The sequence below is a fragment of the Schistosoma haematobium genome, chromosome ZW (assembly GCF_000699445.3).
Source record: "Schistosoma haematobium chromosome ZW, whole genome shotgun sequence".
Classification (NCBI taxonomy): Eukaryota; Metazoa; Platyhelminthes; class Trematoda; order Strigeidida; family Schistosomatidae; genus Schistosoma; species Schistosoma haematobium.
In genome coordinates, this window is record NC_067195.1 from 59,982,202 (window position 1) to 60,003,927 (window position 21,726).

Below are 21,726 nucleotides of genomic sequence, written 5' to 3' on the forward strand. Positions count from 1 at the left end.
TCGGCTTTCACCATGAAGCGTCATAATTCTTCTAAATGAAGACCTTCTAACTCCCAGGGCAGTTAAAATGGTTTGGATTATTTTTTCTGGTAAGCGTTTTTTTAGCGAGTTAGTTTTCTACGGGATGGGGACGCTAACCCCATGCCCAACCCTCCTCCTTTACCCGGGCTTGGGACCGGCAGCAACCCTATAAGAGCTACAGGTGGAAAGGAAAAATCCAGTAGGAATGTTTTTTGGAACCGCGCGGAATGACACATTATATTTAAAGATATATTTGCTTCGCAATTGGTTTCTTAGAATTCATTGGTTTAGCCGTCTCAATAGAGATTAGATTCGTCAGTAGGTATAGTCTTGACAATCAGTATGTAATTTGAAAAGTTGGAACAGTTTAAATATACCCGAGACAGAACTAACAATCAAAACTCTAAATGAATATTCTTATCTCTTTTTGGTTACATTGGTTCATCCGATTCAGTAATGCAAAATGTCAATAATGCCTTGCATCTATTGAAAGATTTTGCTTTATATGATGGTACTATCCGATACCCCGTTTAATCTCTAGATGGTCGTGGTGTTTTAATGCTCAACGAATAAACTATTTAGTTAAATGACCTTTGAAATGAAAGTCCCTTTTAAGGGGCTAATATCCATTGATTTAATAAGCTACATTTTTACTTACCGAAACAAGCATCAAGTGCAATATAAAACCTTTTGTACATACTGATGCAGTGAGTAAGAACAACAGCATCGATAAATCGATTTCTCAGTCAGTCATATTGTTCACTAAATAATACAATCAATACGTAATAAATATTTATTTCCGGATCAATTTTATACAGTATTCAAGGCTTTTTCGTCCTCATTACTACAATATTCGCATGTGAACTAGATATTTTCAATAGTTAATAATACTGTTCAACATAGCTAGGTAACAAACAACAATTACTGACTAGATATCGCAGACACCATCAAAACAGTTATCGCGTAGTACAGCCATAAAGTAAAAACAATGTCTAGTAAGTTCAATCAGAGATTCCTTTATTTGTTCTGAAATAAGATAATTCTTTGAAAAAATATATGCAAAGTAAATAATAAAGCTCTTCATAAATCTTTTAGCATTTGATTTTGTGATCAATCTAAAATATATATATAGTAAGCGGTTTAGCAAGCATATGTCTAGTTTTATTAAAGATAAATGCATGCTTAAACTCTCTAGTTAAGTAATTTATTTTCTTTATCGAATAGAGTTATGGTATTTAAGAAATCAGTAATTATTCAATAATTTCAATCACACATACCCTTCAGACTACTGAACATTGAAATGATTTATAAATATTTATGTAAGTATAGTCATATAGTGTATCAGTATAAGTTTACTTTATATTCTGACATGTATGATCGATAACAAATATTTCTTATGAAAATAATGAGTACCAAGTACTAAGTGAAACAAGAAGTGATCTAATCCATAAAACGAATAGGGGTTGAGGTCAAAATCTCCTTATAATGAAGTTTCTTTAGTTTTTTCTTTATTACATTTCACTTTGTAATGTATATGAGTGAAACAACCAACAGGACAAGAATAAGAAGAAAGATTATTAATAATGATCAACTATCAGATTTTTATACAACTCTAAACATGGTAGAGACATTTTTTAAGTGAAGTAATATGAGTGGGTGTCGACTATGGTGTACCTCTGAAACATTTGCTGTGATATATATATATATATATATATATATATATATGATGTCAACAATAATATAATGTAGCATACCATTTAAAGAAAAAGTGAATTTTATCCAGGAAAATCGATCATTTCAGTGTCAATTTAATGATTATCATTAAATTTATAGATCAAATGTATGTATGTATCTGTGTATCTGTGTAATCATAATAACTTTTTATAAGTTGGTTATCACAAGATAAAATTATTTCAAATTCACTATTACTTACGGAACAAAACTAAGATTGGTAATATTAATAATAATAAACATTGTGATATATATCTATGTATAAACGACCAATGCTTCATGAGGTGCGAAACAAGCAGGAGTTAGGCAGTGATCATATAGCTGTCAAATTTAATGACAACAAAGTTGAAAATATTGTAACGTGAGTTACATTTTTATAAGTATTTAATAGATAAACCGAATAGATTGGTTAATATTTTAATCAAATTAGTACATTCTCCTCCCAATATATAAGTGTATAATTATGTCTTATAGGTGAGATTAATATCAGTTAATATAGATTTGTTTCGGATGGTTTTGATTCACAAAAGTCGTTAATTTTACGAAATATTTTGTAATTTTTTATTACGAGTCAAATTAAGTGTTATTAACCTATGTATATACAACTGAGTTGTTTCATGTTAATCTTTTGGTTATGATTCAATCTTTGAATCAAGCAGGTTCAAAAAGTTATGTAAGATATTGTTCAAGACTGTTGAAATGGCCAGTTTACCATTAATATATTTTTAAGCCATACAAGTATTCATAAATCCCAATTTATATCATTAAATGATATCATGGATCACTCTGCATTGTTTAGAGTAATATTTCCATTATCATTGTTTGCTTGAAATGACTTAGATATAAACTAACCGAGATAGATAGGATACTGTCTGAACATTAGAATTTGTTAAAAGGATATATCTCATGTATCCCCTTCCCTTAGCGGTATTAACTGGTCCCCTTATCTCAAAAGTCCTATTTCATGTTATCCTTAAATTTCGTAAAATACAAGGATAAGATAAAGAGTTTAGTGAGTTTTTTTCAGTTATCCGTCTTTCATGTCTTTGACTTTTTATTTAATTTATCATTTACAGTATTAATAGGAGTTGCTTTACCAAGCGAATAGGTAACTACAATATTCAAAATACCACTAAGCTATATGGATCTTCTACAACTCGAACTCAGTTTCCCACTAAATTTTTAGTGGCTCTCGAATATCTGACTCTAATTGGATCATGTGATTATCGTGATCGGATTTTACATACTGTCAATCCTCACATATAATTATCGACTTAACTAGCGTTAATGAATAACAGGATTCAATAAAACAAATACGAGAATAAAGCTTGAATGCGTATATTTCATACAATCGTTGATCTGAACAAACAGTCAGAGAATCGCAGAGAAGGTAGCGAAGAGGAGAGAGAGAAGCGAAACAAAATGACGTGCAGAGGAGAAGTTGAGGAAACCAACTCGATTTAACCAAGCATTAATTAATATCTATATTCAGATAAAAACAAGTTACAGACATGTGATGTGTAAGATAAGACATTCACACATACACTTACATAAAAACAGTCAAGGTTGATAAGCAATTAATTAACAAAATCAAAATGGGACTCAAAAAGAATGAATAAATTGGCCTGTCCGGAAACTAGAAAAATTTATATGGGCTTGGACATAGCAATCGACAGATGAAATTATGAATTATTAAATTTCAATTCATTGGTTAAATGATTACATGTTAAAATCTCGGTTTGAGCGAAATGATGAGCAGCAATTATTAATGAGTAGTACTAGTAAAAAGTGTGCAACACAAATGGAATCACTTATATCACTTTTACAAACATTATTACTTTTGTCGTGATCAAACTATTGAAAAGAAATAGAGTTGTAGTTCTCAATAACATTTACGTACATCTTAGTTTTAATCATGGTTTTTTCAAGTTACGATATTTTCAATTGTGATGTTTTCATGAAGTTGTAAAATGTTCTATTATTTCAGCTTCGGAAGCCACATATAAATTACTGGAATTTTTAAAATTTGCGTAAATAGGTATTTAAGTCATTAGAATGTTAACAGTTTATAAAAACATCGTTGGGCTTTGAATATGAGAGATTCTTTATTTTCGAATTTGATTCAAATTACTCAAATGTTTTGCCGGAGAAAAATGTCTTTTTCTTGAAGATATTTTGTAGAACATGCTTGATCTGAGAATTTGTCAAGGATTAACTGTCATTTTGACCCAAACTAATGTGTATCTGTCAAGTTGACCCGCATCTGGAGAGCATAAATTATTGTTTGCATAAGTGTGCTCTTTCTGAACTGATATCCAATCACCCCTCAGCATGGTCTTTGGGAGGCCAGTGGAAATCAGTCAATCGTCTTACTGTTGAATCTTTAGCAGTACATATAATAACGACTCTACAATTCTCTATTTTATTATGAGCCACTAGATGTAAAAATATAAATATAAATACGTCTGTGTGTTCTAGTAACTGAGAATGTCTTGAAGAAAAATTTTTTTGTAACAACATCTTTATTTTCTCCAGTGACTCCTCATATTTCTTTCTCTGTTACTCACAATTTTACCATTGTCTTACTATGCCAGTTCAAACAAGTTGACCATACTTCGTGTCCCAATTATCCAGACATAGTTACTTCGCCGACTAGGAATCTGGATATAAACTGAATCAAAAGTGATCAATTTTTCTGAAACTTTTCTTTATAAAAAATTTCCATGAATATGCCTCAATAGGAAAGCTTTACAATCTCCTCATTACAATTGTAACCGAAATATAAGCAGTAGAAGTCACGGTAGTTATTCTACAAAATTATAGTACAATCATATTTATACCGTGCGTCCTGGATTCCACTGGTAGACATCATCCATCTTTGCTTATCATCATATTTATGGTTTAGTGTTTATGGATGTCACTAAAATGTAAAGCCATTCTAGATATCAATTTAAAAATAACTGTCTCAAGAAAAAATATCTAATTAATTGGCTTCACGGTTGAAACATATATCAATACGTAGTTTCGTTCTTAACTCCTTTTTAACTAGTAAACAGACAAAAGTATAACTACGGTATTTATAGGATTTCTGAAATTCCTGAAAAATCCGGAATAAGTGTTTCAAAACATCCTTCTGATTAGATAAAACGAGTCGTGTATAGCAAATTGCAAAACGGATATTTGTATGTAGATGAGAACTGAACAGACACGAATACATCTTCATCAGACAGATAGGATATTTAAGTCACAGACAGACTTTGATACAACGATCATTAAGTATCAGAATGTAATAAACATTTAATTTTTAGTTACTAACTATAATAAAATGTGTTTTAATTATCTTTAAATATTTAGACATGATACTTCTGAAGAACCTCATTGTAAACGATGTGATGAACCATTTACTGAAGATGAAAATATCGTTTGTGTTAAAAATGACATCTATCATCCGACATGTTTTGTGTAAGTTTAAATTCTTTGTAATAAACTTCCATTGATCACAAATTAAAAATGTAAAAATAAAACAAAAGCTAAGAACTATAAATGCATACAGAAAGGTTGATGATTTAAAGAAACTGAAAAAAATATTTGTGAAAAATATTAACAAGTTTAAATATCATAATTCATTTGTATTAGTTATTTATTCTTCTCATTGATTCTTAGGATTGAAGTTGGTCAGTGTCCTTCAATTGTGGATCGCCACAATATTGCCAAGTTACTTGTTTCGAATAACGGTTTGAACACCGACTCTGGAATGTAGTTACGTCTAGTCGAAGAGTATCAAATCGGACGAAACATGTGTCTTGAACTTCCCTGCTAGCAACTATCTAAATATTAAATACTGTAGTTGCAGTAAAAATCAAATCAATAGCCAACTATATAACATATTTATAGTTTAAAAAGTTAAGCACCAGGTATACGGCATTATAGGATCATTGACACATGAATGTAAGTACATGCAACTGATTCATAGTTCATAGTTTACTAACTAGTTACTGTTGAATATTATCACTTGTAAAATAATAAATTATTTAATGAATTGTTCTGTATTTACTTATGACTAGACACAAGTTAGATGAGTTTTATTTTGAAGTACCACAAACTGTTCCCGGATTATTTATGGTATAAATATCACCAGAAATATTAGTATGGTAGTATATGTAACTTTTAATGATATACCATAGGTATGTAATAGAGATGAAATCGTTTGCAAATGGGGTTTATATTCACAAAACAATAAGTATCAATGGGGTTTACTTTAATCTTACATAAACATTCTTTTAGATATAAATGTTAGTTCAAAGCTTACAAAAACTAATAACACATACCTAAAAACAACCGGATTTCTGTTTAATATGTAAAATTTTAAGACACTACGAAACAAACACAATCCATCACACTGTACATTCATAGAGTCAAGATTTTCCGATTTACGGACTAGACCATAGTTTATTATTCTAAAATACTGTTCCAACTCTTTTGGATCTAAATAATATTTGTATATCCAGCTCTTTTTACAAGAGGCACATCACATAGCCTATTAAATAATGTCGCCTTTAGTCAATCAGTTATTTGTGATGTATAGCTTCTCAGTCTGCGAAATCATAATTCATGGTCGAGAGATTTACAAGACTAAAATAGACTTCAGTTAAAAATGGCTACTAATACATTATTTTAGGTAAGTTTTATACGATATTGTCTTCTTTATACAAATTAATGTGTGAGTTCAAAGGTAGGTTGAAAATCTAAATAAAATATATGAAAAATTCTGTGCCTGATGATACGACATCATTGGCGAATAAACATCCGTTCGATCCATCGCTAACATGTCTTACTACATACTGTTAGTAAATTACAAATTGTAAATATTGAACTTCTTAGGAGGTTTTCGGCTTTTCATTGACCATATCCAATCTCATCAGTTTAGTCATGAACTTTATTAACTATCAGATAAATTTGTTATACAACTGGTAGGGGACATGTAGTGTTTTATCTTAACGCTTTTATCACTTATGTTTATTGACCTAGTTGTTATCCTGTTTCTGAACTATCCAGTAAAGACCTGTAAGAGATTATAGGCTTGATCCTTCTAATCGCATCGCATGAATATAATTTTATTGAAGATAGTCTATTTATGTATCTCCAGTCTATCTGTTTGATGAAAACGTTTTGAAGCAAAATGAATTTTTCTCATTTGGTACTGGTAAACTAGTTTTATTTTTCTAGAAAATGAGTGAACAACTCTAATTACATAATAATTATGTCATTCACACGTAAAATGCTTTTAATTAATGAATTTTTTTATTTTCGTCAACACTTTTTTTTCACTTCTTTCATTCAACTCTGAAGATGTACTCAATGTTTACAACCATTATCTAATAAAGAATTTTATGAGGTAAGTTAATCCCAAAGTTACGTATTACTCATATTAAATTTACGAATCTGATTATGTTTCGGTTATTTAGTTAGTTGAAGTAGGCGAAGATTTGCCAGAGAACAACATTCATACTCAGCGTTATTCAGTAAATCTACAATATACTGACGGTGTCATGGTGTTTCTTGTAATTAAATACTAGCGATACAGATATTTATTTCAGCAGTAAAAGTTGCTTTTTTAAAATGACTAAATAATGAAGATGAAACTGGTATCCCGTATACTCCCCACTTAGCTTGCGAATAGACATTTCACATCCGTTACATGTCGCAAAAGTTGGTGGAAGGAAGCTCTAAGTGTATATGTTGAAATTTTCGTTCTGCTAAAAGTTTTACTTATTTTTCGGATACGTTTTAAAAGAAATCTTGGAAGTAATAACGTAATAGTCCAAAACAATGCAAATTAATGAGCTTCTCACAGGAAGAAAACCAGTAATTTGTATGTAGTTCACATAAACCTGTCACCCACAAAGAATATTAGACGATGTTGTACCGACATGAAAACTGACCAAAATTAGCAATTATGACTTCAAACATTACATTATTTATTGAATGATCTAAAGTGGCTGAACTCTATTTCAATTTCAATCACGATGACGAATGATTTGTATTTTTTTAAACTGGAAATCAGCAATTACCTGATGACTATATAACTTTTTTACAGCTTAATTCACGAATCGATCTAAACTGGAGCACTGGACAGCTATTTCGTTCTAGTATGGAACTACTCAGCAGTGAGCATTCAAAATGTCACACGCGGGACCTAAACTCAGACCCTTCATTCACTCTTACGAACGCTAGCCTCAAGGTCACTGTAAAAATACTACAATCTCCTAAAATCCTTATATTAACCACACATATGGTACTTGGTTTTCTAGCCGACTTTTATTCGTGATACCAATCAGCCTTAAACAGAAAAACTGTCTAGTAAATTATTGACATAAATAACTTATCTAACTAGAATACTTGTTTAGGAAGTTTTGTGTTATCACAAACATCAATTGAATTTCATTTCTAATCATTCATTCTCTCAATAATTTTAGTTTGAAGGTCGAAGATATTGCAAATATGATTTTCAAGTACTTTTTGCACCATTTTGTTTTAAATGTGGTAAGTCGGTATTTAATTAAGTAGATTATTTACTTTCATTTTATTAGCTATTATAAATCTTAAATGAAACAATATTGTCTGATTAATATTGTAATGGTAATCAATAATAATAATAATAACATATATATTGAAAAGACCTAAAGATAACTACGCTTATTCATGGGAATGATTAAGTTAATATTAAATGGTTACAATATTCAAAAAACTATTAAAGGTATTTAAAAACTTATGGTTTACATATCATTTTTGAATAAACATTTGTCACATGGTTTTGAATATTGTGAAGCATATATTGATCAAAAAAATGTACCACACTAATAGTTACTTTTCTTGTAACCATAGCGTTTTCTTTAATAAGTCGGGTAACAAGAAAGTATCCTATGAAAGTAGTATAGCTACAACGAAATAAGATATTGGAATGTAAATGTCATATAAGAATCAGTATTTTCTTAGTAATAATAATTAATACAACACTACTGTGAATAAATAGTGTTGGGTAAGATATTTTCAATCCTTGAAAGAGTACTTATAATTATCTACAATTAAAAAGAAGGAAATAATAAAAGTTATTACAACAGGTCTATTGTCGTATATGTTCTTGGTCTTTTCCTAATGCAATGATTTATGTATGTTTTATTTAATAATAAAGCAAATGAAAAATATAAGATTAGATATGAGACTAGACAGGTATATCGGAAGTGATTTATAATATTAGCTTGTAATAAAGTAATTTCATAAGATATCGATACGAAGGAAGGTTTGACAAATGTACTTAAAAATAAGTGTTGGCTCATTTAAGCTACTTATAATTTGATTGGTGGAACAAGATATAATTATTAGTGTTGCCGTTTCTAAGACTGTTTAAGAAAATTATATGTTATCCAAGTGGCATACAGACAATTGTAGTGAGTTTGTTACACAGATAGATTGTGACAGATTATTACTTTTAAGGTATTTCACACAAGAGTGGATTTAAAACAAAGTATCTTCTGATATTAAGTAAAGAATCCTATAACTTAGAGATTTAACTAAATGGATCTCATTATTAAATGTCAATAATAATACCTTCAGGTTGCAGAAGAAAACGATTATATTTTGTTCAAGTAACTTTTATAATAAGTTCCTTCACAAGTCCTAGCTAACTGAGTCTTGGTTGATAGTCTAAAATATAATCACTAATAAGAGTATAGAGTATAACCCTACACCGAACATATATCAATTCAAGTTTATCTTTAGTTAGAATACCACTCAGAAAAAACTAAATTATTCTAGAAGCGGTTGAACGCGAGCAAAAAATCAAGTTCCCTTCTAAACATACTTGGATAATAGTATTGTACTTTACGCTATTTTTTTAAAGTACATGTGTCAAAATCCTGAATAAAGTTACCATTTGTTATACGAAACTACCAAAGGTCTTGTAAAGACCGACATAGATTGTTATATGCACTGGACATTAGTGTTCACACCTAAATTCATTCTAAACCTGTAAAATTCAATTGATAATGTTGATTTTCTTCTGTTTAGGTGAATTTATCATGTCAAAAGTGGTAAAAGCAATGAATCGAAGCTGGCATCCTGAATGTTTAGTCTGTGATGAATGTGGTATTCAAATTGTAAGCAAAGGATTTCAAAGACATAAAACAAGGCAAGTGGAATGACAAATTTTTTTCTATATGATTCAAAAATTAACTCTTTCTCATTGGCACACTGATGAATACGAAAAATAATTATTATTTACAATAAACTTACATCAGGTTATACAGTTATATGTTTAAATTTATAATCTAACGGACCTGTCAGATGTAAAACGAATAAAGCTTTTGAGTACAAAATTGTCAGTAAAATAAAATTATTAAATATCAGTATAGGGTTGTGGAGATTATTGAGTTTTTATTGAGACCATCAATCAATCAGTGTTAGACCACGATTGAAAACCTGTTAGCACTGGACGGTCATTTCGTCCTAACATGGGACTCTTCAGAGATGCACATCCACAATCCTGCTTGTGAGACTCAAACTCAGGATTTTCTGTTTCGTGTCAACGCCTAACGTCTAGATTACTAAGCCGACATCCAACGGTGTTGATTTGCACTGCTGGGGAGTCCCATACTAAAGCGAAATGGCTGTCTACTGCTTTCAAGCTTTGAATGATGGTCTAACATTGGTTGGTTCATGATCTCAATGAAACTAGTAATATTAAAATTACTAGTATGTTATGTTAACTTTCATATGTTTAAACTTCACATAAAATTGTTAAATCAATAATCAGAATAAATGTAGGTAATATATGGAGAGTGAGGTATAAAAATACCACTGAAAATGAAATAAAAATTTTTATCGAAAATAACACAGCAGAAACCAGAGAACACTAGACAACCATTTCGCCTTAATATGAGACTTCTCAACGTTTTGTACAAAAGTTATGGTTAGAAAGGCGTAGAGTACTAATAACTTGGGGGTTGTAATTTATAATGGCTAACTCAAAAGAGATGATTGCAAAATTTTGTGCTTACTAATGTTGCTTGTCATCACGTCTATAAAGAAATCTTATTTGACTGAATCATCACATTATCAATAGGGTCACGCTCAAGTTACCGTCCAGTATTCACATTCTGATACGATCAATCAATACTGATTGTCAAAGTAAATGATTTTTATTTTAACACTCATATGTTTCAGAGGTCTGCATTGTATATCTGTTATGGTTAAAATCTCAAGATAAATCATAGCGTTAAGTAAATCATAATAAATGTAATATTAACATATTGGTACTATTGTAGAGGCTAGTTTCCTCTATATCTGTCTCCAATAAATAGTATCCTGTTAACTGAGTATTTAATGCAGGATAAATTATAGATTTACTCAAGATTATTTAAAAGCCTGAACACCAGTTATAGAGATAATTTATTGTTAAAGATTGGTAAAATCCACAAGCGTACAGGGTAACCAAGAGTGTGTGTTATAAATCCATATGTCATTTTGAGTGTTAATCAAGTATGGATAAATTATTGATTGTCTGTGTATTACAACCAATAAGAGAAAAGATTAAAGATTGATGTGCATTCATGTGCTCAATCAAACTCACACAGAAAATTACATAGTGGATTAAGTGTGTAAATTACAGTGAGCAAATAAATAATACATTAGTTGAATGGTCCACCAGGGTGCTTGGTACCTGTGTGGTTGCGCCACAGGATTGATTTGTACTATTCAGATTGTAGCGTTAAAGCCTATACGGTGTCTGGTTCTCCGGCTAAACGGGGTTGAGCTGTACTGTTTGGGTTGTCACGTGAACGTACAGATGGTGTCTGGTTCTCCTGAAAACCAATGTAAAAGTACCCTGGCCCACAATGGTATATTATATAACTGTGAAATATGATAGTTGAATGGGCTTACTACACTATAAAGTGTTTCTTTCAAGCAATCTTTTTAAGTTATAAATAGAATTATTATATTTTCATTAATTATTGAATGTCACATGGCTCCATTTCTTTGTTGATTTATGAACTAGATTTTATTATCATTTAAGTACATTATATGATCATGTATGTATACATTTAGCTTTAATTGTATACATTAACTAAGTATACATATATAAACACATTAATATTCCTTTAAAAGTGTAAGTACACATTTCAATATCTTTCATTAAAGCAACAAAATGACTTCAATCAACTCCTTTTTATACCAAACTATTAGTATAAACTAGATAAATTTATCAAATTCACAATAGAATGAATCAAAATCCAAGATAAATGTTTATTTAAATGGTGTGTATTTCAGTAAAAGAAAAAAAACAAAGTTTATTTAAATGAAACACAGAAAGCTTTCCAAGAAAAAAATGCATTTGTATATTTACACATAATGTTTCACTTCATTTCATCTAGTTTTGTTACTGTAGTAATAAAAATCAAAGATTAATAACTGACGTATATTGATTTCATGATAAACATCGTATATTATCAATATCAGTATAGGGTTGTAGAGAATATTAAGTTTTTGATTGAGATCATGAACTGATTGAAGGACTGGATGGCCGTTTCGTCCTATTGTGCGCATCCACGATCCCGCTCGCGAGACTCGAAGCTAGGGCTTTCAGTCTCGCACACGAGTGCTTAACCTCTAGACAACTGAGCTGGCAGGCATCCAACGGTATTTATGTCTAGCTTCGTGAATGAATTCTCGGAGTTCTAATGAGAAGCTGTGACTAGTGGAGCTGATCCGTGTTGAATAGAGACAGGTATCTACCTCAGTACAATAGAAGATAGTCGTGCAACTTCGTGGATTGATTAAGGTTAGACATCATCAATATATTTGTTTTTGAATTTAGGGTATTTCATAGTCATGTAAAAAAAAGAAAATGAAATATAGTCTTTTATGACTTGACATATTAAATTACGAAAAAGTGATTAGACTCGGTTTCAAATATTTTGAAAATAAACAGAACATCGAGTGTTACAATGATTAAAATGTTTGAAATTTCAATAGTTTTGTGCAATTGGATTCCTCAGTCACAGTCATCTACCATCAAATTTATCAGAACATAATAAAGCGAAAATAATGGCGGTATATTACTTACTTACTTACGCCTGCTACTCCTCGTGAAGTAGCATAGGCCGCTCACCAGCATTCTCCATCCAACCCTGAATGGCGGTATATACAAATGAGAATATAAATAAAATATATGAAAATACCTGACACTAATTCTTCTAGTTAACACATGAACTAAATACTTCTCATAAAAAAACATGTTTCTGTAAAGCAAAATGCGTCATTCAATCCTTAAGAAATAAACTAATTGTATCAACTCATAGTTGGTCGATTAAAGAAAGGAACTTAATATCCCTGGAACCAAAACAGAATGTCAACTGAAATAAAATTGCTATCAATAAGGAGATAATGAAAATAGAAGTAGTGCAATTTGGAAAATACAGTTGTAAGTAAATATAACCCATAACCTTATCTTAGATCCTCTTCTAATCATGGTCCACAAAAATAGATTGACGAGAAAGATAACTTTATGTTTGAGATAAAGTCAAATGTTAGTGTCATGTAGAATGTGAATAGGAAGAATGTTCTCACTCATAAGCATACATACACACAAACATGAAGTTATCGTGGTAAATCAGTATTATTTGGATAAGTATTTGAAGCTACCTAATATTCTGTAATTGTTTACTGCTATCTTAGAGCTTCTAAGAATTACACATTCATGTACTCGCTATATAATGGATCGTTTAATTTCAAAATACTCATAAACAATAATGTTACATTTAATTCTAGTAATTTCAAGATTATTCTTATATTTCGGCATTATGCTTACTTGAAAATATTGTAGAGAAACGAATTTCAAAGTAGCCTTCTATGAATCAATCCTCAATTCATCGTGGCAGTATATCTTACAGATTATATATGATTTCTAATGACTGATATGATATATAAACATATAGGATATTGCCTCAGAATTCACTAGCTTGTTGTAAATAAACCTCATCGATGATAGTTTTTCTTTTTTACATTAACTTATAGGTCATTTTTTTCAGATGATAAGATTCAATCTGCTAATTCAGCAAGTTGAAAGATGTACCACTTGGAAGATATTAGTCGTTAACACGTTTTCAAAACATTTTTAATCATTTACTTAGTCTACTTAGCTAACTATTTTGTTATGTAAACATCTTATATAAATCCATGTGTTCCTTTAAACCTAATTTTAATCATTTTTTTTCGATGATGCAGTTGGCAACTGACTCTCAAATCTACATTTTTCCACGTTCTTAAACTTGTTTGTTTTAACAATTATGAACAATACTTCAGTAAGGTATCATTACCAAGGTGTGACTTGATAATTTCAAATATATTGAGCATTGAACAAATTGTTATGATTAAAAATAATATATTTGTAATATCCCAAAGAGCAGAAAAATGAGATTTTCTGACATTTCATGACTTAATGTAAGCCACTTCTTCAGAAAATAAATAACTAAACGTCACAAAATCTAATTATTCTACTCATTGGAATGATTTTAGTATCTTAAAGCCTATTTCGTATAAATAGTAGATACCTGTAATGTTTAGTTTTCTTGATAAATGATTGTGTTCTGCAATATTTTAATATAATAACCATTGTGTATTTTAATGAATTTCTGATAGAATCCTGTGTAAAGATTGTTGGTCTGTTATATGTCAAGAATTAGTTGGATATCACATATGTCAAACATGTAATGAACCAATTGAATTAAATAAACACATCAAATTTATGGGTGATTTTCATCATCCACATCATTTTCATTGTTATGATTGTGATCAAGAACTTGGTATGGATGCACATGAACGTGGTGGTGAATTATATTGTCTTAAATGTTTCAGTCGTTCTGGTGTATCAATATGCTCAGCATGCAGGTAAACAAATAATTGTTGCAATTTTTTCTTAAATATTAGATTAATTTCAGATAAATTTTGTTCTTTTCAAGTTTGGATAATAACAATTACATATGAGTAAAAGAAAACTCTGAATGTATAGAAATTGATTTGACTTTTGAAGTAATTAGACCGTTTGATAAATTTTGATCGTTTAGTAAAAAGTTGAAGATTTTCATTCCTACATAAAATGGAGAAGGTTAGATTCACTCTTTATTAATACGACCAAACAATAGATATTTAGTTTAGTCTCAATGAATGATTAATTGGTTTTCCAAAAATTTGATACATTTTATATGAAGAAAATTCAATGTAAGATCTACTGGTTTGTATAGTATGAATAATTCAGTTAGGAAAAATGTAGCTTTGTTAAATAAAATAGTGAGAGGTTAGAAAATAAAGTAAAGGACAGTAGATCAAGAGTTCAAATTTAATTTCAGGGACATTTTAATCTACTGCAAACATATTGTATTTTATCATAATCAGTCATTACCGATATTGTATTAGTCCAATAAAACGTTAGACAGTGCTGTAATGAATATATAAAAACCGAAGACAAGATTCCAGATTTATTCGTTTACTCATTCAGTTCACATTTAAAAATGACTTATTGTAAATGCACAATGCTAAGGAGTCTCATATTAGGATGAAACGGCCGTCCAGTACTTTCAGGTTTTCTATGGAGGTCTAGCTTCAATTGATTCATGGATTCAATTATTAAATTACTACAATCTCCACAAAATCACTCTCTGTTTAGCAACATGTATTAATGAAAGAATAAACTGTTAAACAAAACTTTTAATTATTTCTATGCTACTTTTGGACTAATAAAAATACAGGTAGGATTAGAAATTTTTCTTTAAGATTTAATGATAGAGATGTTCTGTTATGTTTAGACACCTGTGAACCATAGACAGTTTTGTAATCCAGATAATTATTAATCATATAATACGGATCTGAGACAGTGAAGCCTTATTTTCACAAAAAATTGATATGTGACACGATAAGAATTTCGTTTCTATTTACACTCATTTTTATCAATCTTTAAAAAAAGATGTTTCAGACTGTTGTTTTTCAGGACAATGAACGTTGGCATTACTTTTAAAATTTTACGCTAACACATTGAAGTAGTTGTCTTTCTACCAAATGACTTGGTAACATAATATAGTTTAGGCTTAGATCGGGAAAAATGAAACGGTGAATATGTTTTATACTTCCTTAATATTTGAATCAATGCAGTTATCAAGAACTTAAAAAGGATAACTATGCAACGGATTTTATATAGTAGTGTTTAAAGGTCTCCAGCATAATATGTAAATATTTTCATTGTCCTGAATAACCATTACGTTATTTTGAGTGACTGGTACCTATGGGAATCGTCAAAACACTAGATTTTTTCTCCCTTAACTCACACCTATCTGTGCTTATGTAATTGGTTGGAAAATTAGATCACTGAAGATTGCTTGTTTTATGTTATCATTGACATTTTACGTTTTGAACACATGAAAGATTCAATTTTATTATCAAACATCTGCTACTGTGTGTAGTACTAGCACGTAAGAAGATTGTGCAAAAGACACTTTTTTCCTATTTATGACTGTTTAACAGAATTTAACTACGGTTAATGTTCAGAAATGAAGGATTAGTAGTCGGTTCTTGAGCTGAATTCTTATCTTTGAGCAATAGTACTTCATACTTTGAATACTTAGTATATAAATGAACGTATAAATTCATAGTCACTAATTGCTTCTTCCGACACGAATATTTGTTAATTAATTGATACGGTTTTTGAAATTCATGGAATGATATGCTTTAGATTTCACTAAGAATGTTTAGTTGTGGAAACATACTGTGTCAGTTACATTTAGTTACTTTTCTTCACTTTGTTTCTTTAATTTAGACGTCCGATTGAGGGTCGTATAGTTTGGGCACTTGGTAAAGTTTGGCATGTTGAACATTTTGTATGTCATCACTGTGAAATACCATTTATGGGTAGTAGGTTTTATGAGTGGCAAGGACACGCCTACTGCCTAATACATTATCAATCTAGAATTGGAAGTGTCTGTCATATATGTGCGAAACCGGTTACTGGTATATTGGTTAAATTTACTAATAAAATTTATTGCCCTGAACACTTTCTTTGTTCACTATGTGACAGAAAATTAGATGAAAAGTAAGTGGATACATTGATTTTTTTTATTTTAAAGTTCTTTTCAAATAACTGATAACCTAGGAAGATTACACCCTTCAAACTAATGAGCTTGAAATAAACTGAATTGTGCTTATATGATATTGCTTTCCAACAATAATAATTCTACTTAATAATGTATTAAGTAGATTGAAGAAAGATTATTTCCTTTTATAGCCATACTGTTTGACCTGACCTTTAAAAGTTAATCTGCTTTGAGTATAAGTATATAACTTTGATTTTCAAAGACTATTTCGGCAGCTCTTTTGGGAAGCTATGACCGATAGATTTCCAAAATGTTAGGTGTGAGACACTTATCAATGATAATAGGTATATGAGCAAAACGACAAACTGATTGAAGATAGAAATATTAACCACTGACTGCCAGTTCAGTATCTTGAAGTAATACAGTCACTACAAGAATTAAAACTATAAGTTCATTTTCTGGTATGGACGTAAATGAGCACTAAAATCAACAGTACTAAAAACAAATATCCGTCTCTTGCTTCCTGATTTTAGATGGTTGTCTAAGGTCAGTCAGTGTTATCAATTACCAAATATAACTTCATTTATTAATTACTTATGGAAAACGTAAATTATATCAAAAATAAAACATCTGACTAAAACTAGACTTTATCAAATGTAAATGGATATTTGTTAACACTTTATTGACTAGTCTAACAGTTACTGATATATGAGTGTGTGGAAGACAACAATAATAAAATAAAAACCGTCAGTTAGCTCAATAAAATAGTTCTAGAGTTTCACCTGTCAATCTGATCTAACATTCTATTCATATAACATGATAACTTTAATTTGAATGCAAAATTTGGTATAAAATGTATTCATGTTTCATGACAACATTATGTGTATATGCTTAATCATCCAACCCTCTGTGCTGTGTAGACGAAGCCAAAGAACACGACTACAGTGGCGAACATTTTTATTTATAAACTGTAAATCTCGGTGGAAACAAGAAGAGCTTACTAAGAATCTAAGACAAGATTGTTTTCTTCATTGCGCTCGTCACTTTCCATGGAGGAGCACTGACCACCTACCAGGCTTCTCAAACCAATTCTGTCCTCGGCTCTTCTTACAAATGATCCCAGTTAATTTTCATTCTTTTAATAACTGCTTCTCATTTTTGTCGTAGTGCTTACTTTAGTCATCCAATTTTCCGTTTCCCTTCAAGATTACAAGTTAGTGCTTGCATCATGATGCAGTTTCGTGATTTCCGTAATATTTGTCCCATCCACTTTTGAAGTCTTTTCCTAATTTCCTCCTCAGCTGGAACCGGGTTAGTTCTCCTTCACAGTAGGCTGTTGCTGATGGTATCCAACCAACGGTCATTGAGTATCATACGTAGACAACTGTTTATAAATACTTATACATGTTTGACGATGATTGTGGTAGTTATACAACTTTCATCTCTGTACAGTCGAACTGTCTTGAAGTTCATATTGAAGATTCTTACTCTGGTGTTGGTTAACAGTTGTTTTGAGTTCCATATGTTCTTCAACTGTCGGAATGCTGCATTTGATTTGCCAATCCCTGTATTTACGTCTTCATCGGGTCCTCCACGTTCATTGATGATGCTGTTCAGATACGTGAAACTTTCCACCTGTTCCGGAGTTTCTCCATCAAGGATGAATGAGTTGACGTTCTCTTTGTTGTAATTGAGGATGTTGGTTTTTTCCTTGTGTATGTTTGTATGCTGCCGCTACACTGGCTGTTTTCATCTGCATTTGTTTCTTTGTATCTGACAGAAGAGCTAGATCCAATCTGTCCATCGTATTCTGTGCTTCAGGTCAGATGTGGAGGTCTTCATAATCCAGTCAACAGTAGTGTGGTGCATGTGTAGTTTAGATATTTGCTCATGTTTCGTTTCTTTGGTATCGTGATGAGGTGTCCTTCCGTCCAGTCTGTCCGTGGCACTTGTTCCTCCTCCCAAATCTTCCTGAACGTGGAGCATGTTTGCAGTTGCCTCTATGTCTCACTTTAGTGCTTCAGCTGGTATGTTGTCTCAATCTGCTGCTTTCCCAATCTTGATTTATGTGATGGCCATCTTGATTTTTTTTATCGCTGATGGAGTGACACCTACAAAACGGCTGTAGGTGCTGTTTCGGTATCTGATGAATTCAATGGAGCTGGTCTGTTCAACAGTTCATCGAAATATTCCACCCATCTATTCCTCTGTTCTTGAATCTCAGTGATTGTCTTGACGTTTACATCCCTGACTGATCGCTCTGGTTTACTATATTTCCCAGTCGTCTGATTTTTTCTTCTCTTGCAGCTTTTTTCACTGTCGTCGCTGGTTCTTCCATGTGTATCTGCTTGTCAGCCCTGATACTCCTCTTCACTCGCTTGTTTGGTTCTGCGTATTCAGCTTGTGCCTCGACTTTCTTTGTTCTTGTTCAGCCGTTGTTAATTGCTGTCTTCTTGTTCTTCCTTTCTTGAATCGTATCCAGGGTTTCGATAGAGACCCAACCTTCATGATTATGATTGTTGCGGCCCAGCATCCCCCGACACGTTGAAGTTAATGCTTTTTAACCCCTCTTCCGGTTGTCTTCCATAGTAGCCTCCTCTTTGTTGTGTAGATCTCGTCCCATAATATATTCATAACCGCTGTTGTGCACCCAGACCTTGGCGTCTAGATCTCCCATCTGGATGGTCAGGTACTTTCCTGAGCATTTCTGTATGATTAATTGCAACCTCTCGTAAAACTGATCTTTATCATCTTCGTTGTTATCACTGTTGTGTGCATAACATTGGATAACATTCATTGCGATCCCCTCCTTCTTCCTTTTGAATGATGCTTTGGTGATCCTGGTCCATGAGATTCCCATACTGTACGTGCTTTATGTGCTTCTTTGGACAGCATCAGAGCAACTCCCTGTGTGTGTGGAGCATTTTGTTATCCGTGACCAGTGTACCACCACATCTATCCAGAATCTATCCTTTTCTATCCAGCTTAAGTTCAATGGGTTTTAGTGATTCCAAGCACCACCAAGTTGCATCTCCTCATTTCCGTTGCTGTTTGACTGATCCTTCCGTTCTCCCATACTGTCCGGATATTCTATATACCTATAAAAATGGTTTCTTTGGTGTTTAGAAGGGCTATCAGCCTAGTGACTTTCAAAGAATATCGGTTTTCATCATATGGTGTCATAATTGTTCCTTCGACTCCCAGGGCGGAGTTTAAATGGTTTAATTTGTTTATTCTGGTTAGTGTTTTTTTAACTAGGTTGTTTTCTACGGGATAGGATTGTCGACCCGTTATTTTAACTCTCCTCCTTTGCCCGGTCTTGGGACCGTCAGTAGCCCAAGAAGAGCTACAAGAGGACTTTTTGTACATGATAGCTGGTAACTAGTATCAGGGGATATTTTAACTCAAAAGAAACAACTTAACAAATGTAGATATTTGTTCATAGTTTTAAATTTTGGGACAAATAAACATACTTTGATGATGAAGTTTTTACCCATTCACTGATTGATAATTGCCAATATACATTAGACTGGCCAATTACTTAGTATATTTAAATGAAATTTGAAGTGATTTAATATAAAAAAATTATTATATGCCATTAAACTTCGTAGGTCATAGGCTAAAAAATCTTCTCTATGTTAGTTAAGATTCGCAAAATCCAGTTATAAAGAAGTAAAATTTTGGTCTGACTGATCGCCGTTAATTCATACTTGAGAGTTACTTTTATACAGAAGATCTTAGACTTTAAAATTACATAAAAGATTAGGCGAGACTACAGTTTATGAACTACCTTTAGGCGATGCTAAAGGGACCTTGAGAGTGTCCATCTAATAACCAGGACCAAACGAGGGTTATAAACCTGTATGAGGAATTAAAATTATGATTTACAGTTGATGATTAAGTTTAAGAATTAGATTTAAGGTTTTCATCACTAACTGACATCAGCTATTATGCCAAAACTCTATTTAGCTAAATGAATGAGTGAACTTTGTGCCAAAACCCGAGACCTGATATCTTATACCTAATTTAGTCGTTCACAAATTTACTCAATATGAATATTTTATTTCATATTTATTTAGATCCAAACTTTATGAAATCGATTTGAAACCAGTATGTAAAGATTGTTATGATAAATTACCAATACAGTGGAAAAAGATTCTGGCAAAAATTCATCGTGCAGATAGAAAAAAATGGAGTAATTAATGATTATTTGTATATTCATAAAAAATGTAACAAGTTTACATTTATTCCGTACAATCATTTAAGGAAACCATTTCAAACAGTTGACATATATATATATATATAACCTACATTTGAGTCGACTATTCAATGTTTTAACAGGATTTTATTTTCTATAATATTCTATTCAAAACTGTATACATAGTTTTCACTGTCATACTTCTATATTCTGATTAACCTGTAATGTAATTAAGTAATGGATGATAATCAAAGCAATTCATTCTATTTGTTTTCTGTGTAGTGCTTGTTGTGATATCGATTAGCAAACAATGTTGACAAGAGAAAAATTACTTGAGTCGTCATTATATTCAAATTAATGGTGTACAGTTTTTCATGTGATATTATTCAATTAATCAAAATAAAAGCTGAACTTAAACAAAGCCTCTGTATGATTTCATTTGTGAAGCTTTATACCACATAGTCAAGTGAAAGGAAGGATTTTAAAGTATGAAAATATCGTCATCCTATATGTTAAGGTAAAAAGACTTCTTTCCAGTTTTAACTGAGGAGAATTAATTAAATACACAAAAACGAAGAATAATTACACTTCTTGAGGATGCTTAAGTTAAGGAAAATAAATTTGAAATAAGTATTCCAT

General features: G+C 31.3%; 1 protein-coding gene across 1 annotated transcript; it reads left to right on the forward strand.

The window, feature by feature from the left end:
• The first annotated feature begins 1,777 nt into the window (after positions 1-1,777).
• LIMS2 (LIM and senescent cell antigen-like-containing domain protein 2) lies at positions 1,778-21,508 on the forward strand. Its single transcript, XM_051218804.1, has 9 exons — positions 1,778-1,865; positions 1,910-2,113; positions 5,107-5,214; positions 7,102-7,147; positions 8,229-8,295; positions 9,820-9,940; positions 14,449-14,697; positions 16,616-16,888; positions 20,969-21,508. Exons 2-9 carry the CDS (start codon positions 2,010-2,012, stop codon positions 21,090-21,092), a joined length of 1,092 nt encoding a protein of 363 aa, XP_051072045.1. The 5' UTR covers positions 1,778-1,865; positions 1,910-2,009; the 3' UTR covers positions 21,093-21,508.
• Positions 21,509-21,726: the final 218 nt, after the last annotated feature.